Source organism: Budorcas taxicolor, chromosome 16, assembly GCF_023091745.1.
Source record: "Budorcas taxicolor isolate Tak-1 chromosome 16, Takin1.1, whole genome shotgun sequence".
In the NCBI taxonomy this organism is placed as follows: Eukaryota; Metazoa; Chordata; class Mammalia; order Artiodactyla; family Bovidae; genus Budorcas; species Budorcas taxicolor.
Genome location: NC_068925.1, coordinates 68,953,991 through 68,966,237, shown reverse-complemented (window position 1 = coordinate 68,966,237; position 12,247 = coordinate 68,953,991). Strand labels below are relative to the sequence as shown.

Here is a 12,247-nt window from a genome sequence, read left to right as displayed (position 1 = left end):
CTCTGCTTTATAAGTATGAACCATTTCCTTAAAGCGATTCTGCTGTGGAAATTTTATGATGGTCATTTTACAAATACATCAACTGATTCCATTTATAATGCACAAATATTTGGATGTTGGTGTTTTGAACTCTTCCCTAGATGAAGTCATGTCTTGATTTCTTATTCCAGATGGCGTGTGTTGCAGAAAATAACATAAACACAAAAGTAAACAGGAAAGCAGTCACGTAACTAATGACCAGCTTATCCAAAATTAGTTTCCACAGGTATACAATCATTTTGAAGTAAACAAATGAAGGGAATTTTATCATCTGATTTCTCTTGTTTTCAAAAGAGGGACTGCAAGGTGAAGTAATAAGCACAAAAATAGCACACTATCTTTTTCTCATTTTAGGTTGATTGTTTTAAGATGCTCAAATTTTAATCTGTTTAAACAAAAGAGTAAAGCAAATGTGAAATTTTTCCAACATAATATATAGATAAAATAAAAAACTCTATATTTAAGATAAAAGAGGAATAACCTTAATGTTTTAATTAAATTGTGGTATTTTAATTGTATAATAAATAAAATTTTTAATGAAGACTTTATGAACCAAGTTGACTACCATTTATTTATGCTAAACCTTGAAACTTTTCATTTCAAACATACAGTCATTCTAAAACTTGGAAATAACCAGAAGGAGATAAGTGGAGTCCATCCTGGTAAAAGTTTTATCTGAAAAAGCACTAATCAATTTAGTACATTTAGTCTAAAATGTAGTCATTTTTAATAATGTTGGTTTATAAACAATAAATTTGAATGAACTTGTCACTCATCTGACTAGATTTTTGACTAGTCAACATTCTGTATACATTTTTCCAATCAGAAAAATACAAAATAACAAGTATAATTTGATGAGATGTTCACTGACAATATTTAAAGTTCCTTCCAAAGTTCATTACTTTAAAATAACTTTGGGCTTCCCTGGTGACTCAGACAGTAAAGATTCTGCCTGCCTTGCAGGAGACCCAGGTTTGATCCCTAGGTCGGGAAGACATCCTAGAGAAGGGAATGGTTACCCACTCCAGTATTCTTGCCTGGAGAATTCCATGAACTACAGTGGGCTATGGTCCATGAAGTTGCAGAGTCGACACGACTGAGCTATTAATACTTTAATAATTCTAGGTTAGAACAAATCAAAATTTCCCAACAATAGAAATATTTAGTCAATTTAACATCATATTTTAATTGCAATATTAAATATGTAATATCATACTTTGGGATGAAAAGAGGAAAGAGGAAAATGAAGAACACTCTGAAATAAGGTGAGCATAATGAAAGAGGCACACTTCCTAAGGGTACCAAATTTATCTAAAATGTAGGATGTCCAGTTAGATTTGAATTTCAGATAAATAGCAAATGATTTTTATATGAGAATGTCCCAAATGTTACAAAGGAGCGTACTTATTTTCTCTCTCTATATATATAGATAGACATATATCTATATATATATGAATTGAAATTCAAATTTAACTGAGCACTGTGCTTTACCTAGCAACTCTAACACTTCCAAATCTACTGTGAAATCACCAGGAAGTTGTTAAAATGTTGAGTGCGGAGCCCGTGCTGTGTAAACCACAGAAAGATCAAAGTAGTAACATAAAACAAATGTAATAAGTACACACAAGGAAATTTCCATTTTTACATCAGCAAGACAATGACTAATAAAACCAAAGGCTATGAGGAAGGGAGTGAGCAGAAGGGAAAGGCTTCTGAGCAATGTCAAGAGGCCTATTCAAGTGTCCCAATTCCAGTTCAGTTGAGCAATTCTAGGCAAACATGATGCTGACTCCTTTGATCTTCCTTTTCTATGGAGTAAAATACTAATGATTCTTTCTGGTTCTAAATGCTCTGTGAGGCTAAGTTTTTCTTTTTTTTTTTAACCCATCATCACTCATCTATAAAGCCTAAGTTTCTAAAGAAGATGCATTTAACTGGTATTGCAATAGCAGTAAGTAAAATCATAAGTAACACACACACAAATACCATCACTGATTGTACAGTCAAGGGTTTTTATTTTGGATGAATTTTTAAAAAGATACTTTATCGCAAATATTCATAGACTTTTATTATAGTTCATATGAAAGGGTTTGCATGACAGGTTTATAATCAGATATATCTCATATCCTAGACTTTGATGCCACAAACATAATGCAAAATATAGTGAGTTTCCACTTCTCTTGTTTAAAAACAAGAGTAAGTAAAAACAAGGGTAAATTTTGGATTTATATAAAATTTACCCAAAAACAAGGGTAAATTTTGCTTCTGCAATTTCCCTTAAACTCAAGCAACAAACAAACAGCATTACCTAAACAAAAAGATCTAAAGCCATGTCCTAATTTTGACAAATGTAGGTAGAATCCTCCAACAAAAAGTAGCAGGAAGATTTTTGGAAAATTTTCCATTTACATTTTCATAGCCTCCTGTCAATGTTCTTAGGCAGAAATGATTGCAAAATGACATTTGGGCAATTAAGGGAAACAACATGGCATGATGAAGTAGAAAAAGTTTACGATGACAGGAGCATTATAAGAAAGATGATTATGTAGTGATTAGTCACCAAGGCAAACTTAACTTTTAATTTGGAACACCCATGGAAATGAAGAATTGGAAGTATTCTTTAGTTTGGCTAACTGACAATCCTGAAAGTGAGTGGGTTCTTGGTGGGATTCTTAAGGGGCCTTAAGAAAGTTACCTAATCTTTCAGAGAACTGGAGGGACAAATTCAATAGCCTGTTAACATACGGTATTTCTTTTTCTCTGCCTTTACTTCACTCTGTATAATAGGAACTCTACGGGGTCCAGAAAGATAGTACTGATGAACCTACTTGCAAGGCAAGAGGAGACAGAGAGAGAACAGGCTTGTAGACACTGGGGGTGAAGGAAGGAGAGGGGTGAATGGAAAGAGTTAACATTGAAACATGTATTACCGTACGTAAAATGGATAGCCAGTGGGAATTTGATGCATGAAGCTGGGAACTCAAACCTGGTGCTCCCTGACAAGCTAGAGGGGTGAGATGTGGTGGGCGGGGGGAGGGAGGTTCAAGAGGGAGGGGACATATGTATACCTATGGCTGATGCATGTTGACAGTTTGGCAGGAACTAACACAATATTGTAAAGCAATTGTCTTCCAATTAAAAATAAATTTTAAAAAATTCGATAGGCAGAGGGACGCTGCAAATAGGTAAACACAGCTGACTCTCACCCCTAGGGGCAGGCATTACTGCTCTGCACTCCTAGGAGCAGGGGGCAGGGGTCGGGGAGGACTTCATACATAAGATTCCCTCCCAGCTCTGGGTCTGCTGAGACTTACTTTCTTTGCCAAGGAGAAACACCCACATGAGATTTGAAGGAGGAAATGAGACAGAGACTACATTTGTGCTATTTCTACTGCCAAGCACTGTTGTGGGGGCGTTTGTGGGGGTGATTTTGAAGTGTTTTTGGAATCATTCCTAGATGCTTAGCCTGGAGCTTGCTCCTCCACGCCTCAGAACAGTTTTGTAAGCACTCAATTCCCTTCTTTAAACCCCTTTCACTTAAACAAGCGAGAGGGTTTCCTGTTTCCAGTGAGTGAGCCTTGGCCAACACAGAGAAGCAAAGTCCCTTTCAATATTTCAATGAAAATTGTTTATGTTGACACGACGATGCTGTTTCCTGTCCGGTGTATTTTTTCTTCCAAAAAACCAATAAATCATGGTCCTTCCCCCATTAAAAAGAAAAGAAAGCGAAGTCGTTCTGTCGTGTCTGATTCTTTGCAACCCCATGGACTGTAGCTTGCCAGGCTCCTTCATCCATGGAATTCTCCAGGCAAGAATACTGGAGTGGGTTGCCATTTCCTTCTCCAGTGGCTCATCTGGATCCAGGGATCAAACCCGGGTCTCCCACATTGCAGGCAAACTCCTTACCATCTGAGCCACCAGAGAAGTCCCTCCCCCCCATTAAATGCATGTTTTAAAACTGGATTATAAATGAGTTACTAGTAACAATAATTAAAATGCTCCTCTCCAGAGAAGGAAGAACAATCTCTTGAATTAGCTTTCGTGGGTTACACTTTGTGTACCTACCTGCGACAGCGGCATCCAATTCGTCTTCATCCAGGGACTCTTGCATGGTAAAGTCTCTCAAAGGAGACATTGGATAGGATGTATTGAGATTCAAGCCCAGCATGAAGTTGTGCACCTTCCCGGCACGTCCTTCTCTGGTATTGAACAAAGCTGAGTCACCCACCAAGGCCATGAGCATACGTTGGACCCAACTTGCTTGATTATCATTTTGATATTCCCTTTCTGCTTCTTCATTTTCAGTGCCTATGGAAAAAGATCATTATACATTGTCCAAAATCCATAGAAATGAAAAAAGATTTTTGGTCTATAGAGTGTTAACATTAGGGGAATGCAGGTTCTCAGTTCCCCGACCAGGGATCGAACCCATGCCCCCTGGCAGTGGAAGCACAGAGACTTAACCACAGAACTGCCAAGGAAACCCCTCCAGTTTTTTATTCAACAAATGTTTATTCATGTAAATTAATAAAGTCAATATTTCAGTTAACCATTTTTGTTCTTAAATTGTTCTTACCTTTACCAACTTCCCTGGTGGCTCAGACAGTAAAAGCATCTGCCTACAATGTGGGAGACCCAGGTTTGACCCCTGGATCGGGAAGATCCTCTGGAGAAGGAAATGGCAACCCCTTGCAGTACTCTTGCCTGGAAAATCCCATGGATGGAGAAGCCTGGTAGGCTACAATCCATGGGGTCACAAAGAGTCGGACTTCACTTTTCTTTCTACCATTTACCTATAGTCAGTCTAAAGGCTGTATTCTTGACAGTGTTGCTTGGCTTATTCTTTGATCTTTAGAGAAACTTCTATTTTTCCATTTTTTCCCCTTTCCCCAATTCTTTTCTTCTCTTTTCTTGGCTATGGCTATGCATAAGAGGGAATATCCATGGTAGCTAATCCCCCTCCTTTCCCAAGTTTCCTTCCCTGTCATGTTAGAGAAACATCCAGAAATCATGCAAACTGAGAGCAGACAATGGAAGGACTCAACATATATTTGCTTCTCTATAAACACCCTCTGAAATGTCATTGCATTCTTGCTTATAAAGTTTGGGGCTTAAAAGTCTGTAATTTAAATTTATGTTTTAAAATGGTTTTAAAATTTGACAATCTTCCAAAAGAAGCAGTTTTCAATGACATTTTCCTTAAAATCGATGCACTTGTCACTACTACTGGGAAGCCATATTGTGTCATTATTTAGAGCACTGGTTCCAGAATCAGACTGCCCAGATTCCAATCCTTTTTCCACTGTTTACTATTTTCAGTATTCATTTCCTCATCAGTAAACCTCATTGGGTTGTTATGAGGATAAACTAAGTTAATGCATTCATGCAAATTTCTTGGAAAAGTGCCTGGCCTACGTTAAATTCTCAGTAAACACTAGTTGGTTAGTAGAAGTAGCTGTAGTAGCAGCAGCATCGTAATCGTCATCATCAATATTCTTCATTCATAGTCAAATCTAAGAACGTTGTATGGTAGAGGATAATCCCTTACCTAGAACACTTCTGTTCAGATTTCTGGGAACCTTGAATATAAATATACATGCATATATAAATCTGTATGTGTGTGTGTGTGTATTGAGAGAGGAAAAAGAGAATCCATATTCAAACTTCATAATTTTCAATAAATGCTAACTAAACATACATAAAACCATAATGTCTTCAAAAGATTAGCTTAACTGAGCTCAGTAAGTGAAGGGCTCTTTCTCTCCATCACCAATCCAGACGACCGCATGGTCATGAAAAAACAAATATACACTCTTTTCTACTCCCACGCTTTTCTAATGCCAAATATGACAAAGAAAATCTTTCACTAGAACAAATCAAGCTTTAAAATAAATGATCTATATCTTCAGTTACACAGGATATGAATAAGATACTCAATTATTTCCCAAAGATTTGGTGCTTCCTCTTCTTCTCCTTTTTCGTCATCACTATTGTTGTTATCAAATTTATCTCATTTCTGTACCAGCAATGGGTCTACCTTCCATATGACATATTTGCAAATGGCAACAAGATAACACAAATGATATATCTTGCTTATTAGCTTTAATACTAATAGTAAATTTCTATTTATTAGCCTTTCACAGTGTAAAGCCCTTTGTATGCATTTGACTTCCCTGGTGGCTCAGACGGTAAAGCATCTGCCTGCAGTGTGGGAACCCTGGGTTTGATCCCTGGGTCAGGAAGATCCTCTGGAGAAGGAAATAGCAACCCACTCCAATACTCTTGCCTGGAAAATCCCATGGATGGAGGAGCGTAGTAGGCTACAGTCCATGGGGCCGCAAAGAGTATGCATTTGCTAGTTTTATGATTACAGCAATTCTGTAAGAGGAGGCAAAATGATGCCAACAGAGGTTTGAAAAAACTGAACCTGAAAATGTCTTAAAATCATGTTCAAAATCACTTGACTAAATACAAAGAAGCCTCAAGAGAAGAAGACAAGCTACAGACTGGGAGAAAATATTTGCAAAAGACTCATCTGATAATGGGGTATTACCCAAAATGTACAAAGAACTTTTAAAAACTCAACAATAAGAAAACAAACATCCTGATTTAAAAATGGGCAAAAGACCTTAACATACACCGTGCGGAAAAAGGGGACTTCCCTTGCAATTCAACTGTCAGGACTTCAGCCTCCAATGCAGGGAGCCCAGGTTCAATTCCTGGGCGGGTAACTAAGATACCACATACCTCCAGGTCAGGAAACCAAACAAGAAACAAAGCAATATTGTAACAAATTCAATAAAGATTTTAAAACCGGACCACATTAAAAAAAAAATCTTGAAAAAAAAAGACATATAGATGACAAGCACATTTATGGAAAGATGTTTCATCACACGTCATCAGGGAGATGCAAATAAAACCAAGATGACACTACACACCTATTAGAAATGTCAAAATCTAAAACAGACAACACCAAATGCTGGTTAGAATTTGAAACAACAGGATACTCAAACACTGATGGTGGAAAAGCAAAGTGGTACAACCTCTTTGGAAGTTTCTTACAAAACTTAATTATACTTGTATCACATGATACTGTAATCATTCTCCTTCATTTTTACCCAAAGGAGTTGAAAACATATGCACATAAAAATCTGAACATGGAGTTTTATGACAGAGCCATTCATAACTGCCCAAATTTGAAAGCCACCAAGATGTTCTTCAGTAGGTGAATGGATAAACTGTGTAATAATACCCAGACAATGAAATACTATTCAATGCTAAAGAGAAATGAAGCCATGAAAAGACCTGGAGGTAATTCAAATGCATATTACTGAGCAAAGGGAGCCAATCTGAAAAGTTTATCCATTGAATGATTCCAACTAGATGACATTCCAGAAATGCAAAATGATGGAGACAGTAAAAAGATGGGGTTGCCAAGGGGGTGGGGAGTGGGAAACAGAGGGATATTTAGAGCACAGAGAATTTTAAAGGTAGTGAAATTCCTCTTATGACACTATAATGTTAGATATATGTCATTATACACTTGTGAAAACCTGTAAAACACACAATATTAAGAGTGAACCCTAAAGCTTAGACTTTGGGTGATAATGACATGTCAGTATAGGTTCATTGACTGTAATAAATGTACCTCTCTAGTACAGGATGTTGAAAGTGGTGGAAACAATATGTGTGGATACAGGGAATATATGGGAATTCTCTCTACTTTTTGCTCAATTTTGCTGTGAGTCTAAAACTACTCTAATAAATAAAAGTTATTTAAAAAGAAAACAGAACATTAAGAGCTAATAAGAAATCCTCAGAAACACCCTAAATACCATTCTCCAATGTTGGCTGGTATTGAAACCAAAGCAGCCATATTCAGAGGGTCCTTGAGCTTCTCAGCTTTAAGATAATCTGCCAGTACTGGTAGAGGTGATCAAATGTACTGATGATTTTGGCAATTTACTTAATAATCAATAAACCATTATTAATCTACTTTATGGTCCCAACATCAATACAAAATTAATCCTATGAGTGGTAGGCATATGCTGTCCATCATTTTTTCTATCCCCCTTCATTAAAAGGAAATTCAAAACAGAAGAAAAAAGACCTGAACAACTGAAAAATAACAGCCTGGCTATGAAAAGAGAACTTTAATTTCAGTGTTGATTCAGCAGAGATAAAACAGCCTCTTCTAATAGCCTTAACTTAGCTGATGAAATAATTAAGTTTTGGACAAAAAAGTATTTAATCTCTTTTAAAATCCAGATGATTTTATTTAAACTATAACAGGACATGATCATCTAGTTGTTGTAAAATATTCTCCTTTTTTTTTTTTTTTTTGGTTTCTGAGCTATTGGGAACATTTGCCCAAATGGCTCTGTCCAAATGTAAAATCATTCCATTTTACCACATAATAATTGCAACAAATATGCCAGATCTTTTCCAGAGCTCTCCCCTGACTCCACACGGACTATTGTGATCCACACAAGGTGAAAACTGCCTTGTCAAGGTGTAAAAGAACTCGTTTATACAACAAAGTGATACATGAAAGAAAAAGTTCTCAATCTACTCCATCACTGATCCCCTTTCAGAGAGATAATTTTGGCAATGGGATAAAGCTCAGGAATGGAGTGAGAACTTAATTTTTCAAATGTTACTTAATAATAAGATTTTAAAGGATGAAACTTTAATTATTAAAGCTACATAAAAATGTTCTGACATCACCATTTCTATGCTTAGAAACCTAGTGCTCTAATCAGATTTAACACAGAATTTGGTATTTCTGTTATACCATCTCAGTTTGTTCTCTGTTCTACTGATTAAATTTTTGAGGTATATAAAATAAATGGAACAAGGCATACTTATATGTTGCATATTTTATTGCATATATGGCATTGATTCTCTCTCTGAATTGAAAGCTACAATTCTATCACTCCATGCCTTAAGCAGAGACTACCATTCGTATCTTGAGTGAGAAAATCAGACAAAACATTCACAGTCTTTCCTAATGCAGTTCTACCGGAGGAGTTCCCAGCTCTCTTACCTTTGGGTCCTTGTGACTCATCATCACTGTCTGAGCTATCATTACTCACAATATGCTTTGCTGTAATATTTTCTGTGGAAAGAAAACAAAACAATGAAAGAATCTCAGGTGTCAAGACTCACAGTGAAATTTACTGTAAGGAAGTACTCTCAGCAAAACCCCAGCGAGCGCTACTAGATTTATCAGTGTAAATCTAGATCAATTTAGTAAATTTAAATGTATTAGATTTACTAGCATTTTTCAAATTTCTCATTGGAAAACAAAATTTCCCAGAGCACGAAAAATTAGTTTAGAATTTATTCATATGTGATTTAAAGGGGAGAATTTTTGTTTATATTAATTCTTACAGGAAGAAAATCTTGATTATAGAATTCTTATTATCCAAAAGATACATGTTTCTTTAATTAAATATGCTGAAATGACGTTTATGAAAGTCAATATAGGGTAAAGCCAAAATCTACAATGGGCTACAATAGTTTTATTAAGATGAATGAAGTTACTAATATGAGGGGATTTTTTTTTTAATAATAATGAATATTATCTATTGAAATGTGTGTTTTGGTTTCGATTTGTGCTTCCTCAGAATGTATTAAGAGAACAGTTATAAAAACTAAAATAGAAACCATAAAGCCTTAAAGATAAGAGTGAAATTTAAGTACCCAAATTATGGAACACACAGACCATTTTATAATCATCATTTATAGAAAAATTAAACTTTGAGGGGACATTTACATGAAATCCTTTTCTGTAGAGTGACTTTTTTTCCCTTCTATTAGTCAATAGAATTTTTATTTTTTTGACTGACTTCAAATTTATAGTTTTCAGTGATAGAACCATTTGGGCTTTTAAACTCAGAAAAATATAGGTATAATATTTGGTTTGCTCATGCTGCCGCTGCGAAGTCACTTCAGTCGTGTCCGACTCTGTGTGACCCCGTAGATGGCAGCCCACCAGGCTCCCCCGTCCCTGGGATTCTCCAGGCAAGAACACTGGAGTGGGTTGCCATTTCCTTCTCCAATGCAGGAAAGTGAAAGGGAAGGCGCTCAGTCGTGTCCGACTCTGCGACCCCATAGACTGCAGCCTACCAGGCTCCTCTGCCCATGGGAATTTCCAGGCAAGAGTACTGGAGTGGGGTGCCATTGCCTTCTCCGTGGTTTGTTCATATTACACCCCAATTGACCTTAAAATCTTTCTTTGAAAGAGAAAAATGAAACTAAAACCACCTCTGAGCATCCCTTTAACAGGCAGAGTTTAGCTGGCCAATGGATGAAAGGGTCACCAGGAGTCCTGAGATTCCCCTCAGTCACTCACCTCTCCAGTCTCATTCCTGGAAACCCTTCCCTAATCTGAGGTAACATGCATCCTGCCAGCCGGGGGTTCTCAGGACACAATATTCCCCTTAATTCTGACACACAGTGAAAGTAAAGAAGCTGCCAACCACTGGTCTCAAAGGGGACATCTAACAACAAAGAGTATTCTCAAGAATGTTGAATATAAACATTCTGCTTTTCATCAGCCTTCAGCTATTGTCTCACCCACCCTCAGATGTGTTGTTTCAGTCCTATTCTCTTCCTATCTTAGGAGGAAAAAGCAACAAACCGTGGGTTTATCTGGATTATTCAAGAGAGAAGAGCAAGAGAAGCAAGCCTCACAAAAGGCAGTAATTCTGTTCTTTTTGTCCCCTTTTTTTTTCTTGCCTGAAAACTTCACATAACTTAGAGAAGAGTTTATTATACCCACAAAATTAAAGGTGAGAACAGGATATTCATCTGGGATACAATGTTCATTAAAATAAGTCATGTCAGAGCATTTCAGCATTAAACACTTTGCCTTGCAGTTACCCTTAGGAGCATGTAGCCCTGTGGTTAAGGTCAGAGAATGCTCCAAAGTTCCAACCTTGGCTGCTTGTTCCCTGGGTGATGCTCACAAGACAGGAGCAAGTTAAAGGACAAAGTGCCTCTTTGGTTGTTTTTATTTTTATTCTAAAGTCTTTGACTCTAGGGAAATCAAAAGATCAGTTTCACATTATTTATTAAGAATTACACCCAAAATATTAAGGACTATAGAAAGTTGCTGCACTTAATATATATATATCACATATCAAAAATCAACTCTTGCAGGAAAAGTGACTTCACGCTTTTTAAAAGTCAAGTTGGGGTACATCAATTAAAGTTATAATTGTATTTTTGTTTGCATATAGAGCTTAATTAAATCAGCTGTCATTGTCTGCAATAACTAAGGACAGTTTATTAGGAAAAAACCCTATAGTAAGTTGTTAACATGCAAGTATTTTTCAAGGAGATTGTTGAAAAAGTCATTTCTGTTGTTCTGTTAACTCTGAAATAGATGTGGGATACTTCGGAGGCACAGAAGAGGAGGTAGGGAGGTACTTTGTTGATAATCTCCAGGATCCTTCCCAGACTGTGCTGGGCTGGCCCCAAATTCAGATTCAGCATTCCCCTGACCCTTCCTACTTCCAGTCAAAATAGTCATAACAAAAATTCAGTGCTGACTACGATACAGATGGCACAGCACTTGAGAGATCCTGAATGTATGTTTTGTGTAAATCAAATTTATTCATTAAAGATAACATGTTTCTGTGGCATTAATATTATAACAAATGAAAACTACTGGTCCTCAATTGAGTTTTTCTACTTTTTACAAGTTGTATAAAAATTACTTTTTAATTTATTAGGGGCTCATGAGTTAGATTTGAAGAAAATTATTAGCAGTAGTTTATTAGCTGTGATTTGAAATATTTTTTTCATGTTTTTGGTATGAATTAGCAATAAGAGGAGAAGGCAATGGCAACCTACTCCAGTACTCTTGCCTGGCAAATCCCATGGACAGAGGAGACTGGTAAGCTAACAGAATTCTAATGAGGTAGTATTGAAGAGGTAATAAACTATCAAGCTTGAATTTAAGTATCATATTGTGTTCAACTGTTGATGAATCTAATCATCCAAAAGCTGCCCTTATTCATAAAAGGAGAATAGATCTCCCTCGACTTATGATGGAGTTACATCCCAATAAGCCTACTCTAAGCTGAAAATTTTGTCAGATGCATCAGGCATGCATTTAATACATCTAATCTACTGAACACCACAACTTAGTCTAGCTTACCTTAAACATGCTCAGAAACTTACATTTAGCCTACAGTTG

The 12,247-nt window shown here is 36.6% G+C and overlaps 1 protein-coding gene across 1 annotated transcript in view; it reads right to left on the bottom strand.

Annotated features, from left to right (window-relative positions):
• Positions 1–12,247, bottom strand: part of PLA2G4A (phospholipase A2 group IVA) — a 217,736-nt gene that overhangs the window by 28,890 nt on the left and 176,599 nt on the right. The window contains exons 12-13 of the mRNA XM_052653583.1: positions 9,086–9,157; positions 4,105–4,347 (exon numbers count right to left, since the gene is read on the bottom strand). Of these exons, the coding sequence (XP_052509543.1) occupies positions 4,105–4,347; positions 9,086–9,157 (315 nt within the window). The remainder of the gene's footprint in view (positions 1–4,104; positions 4,348–9,085; positions 9,158–12,247) is intronic.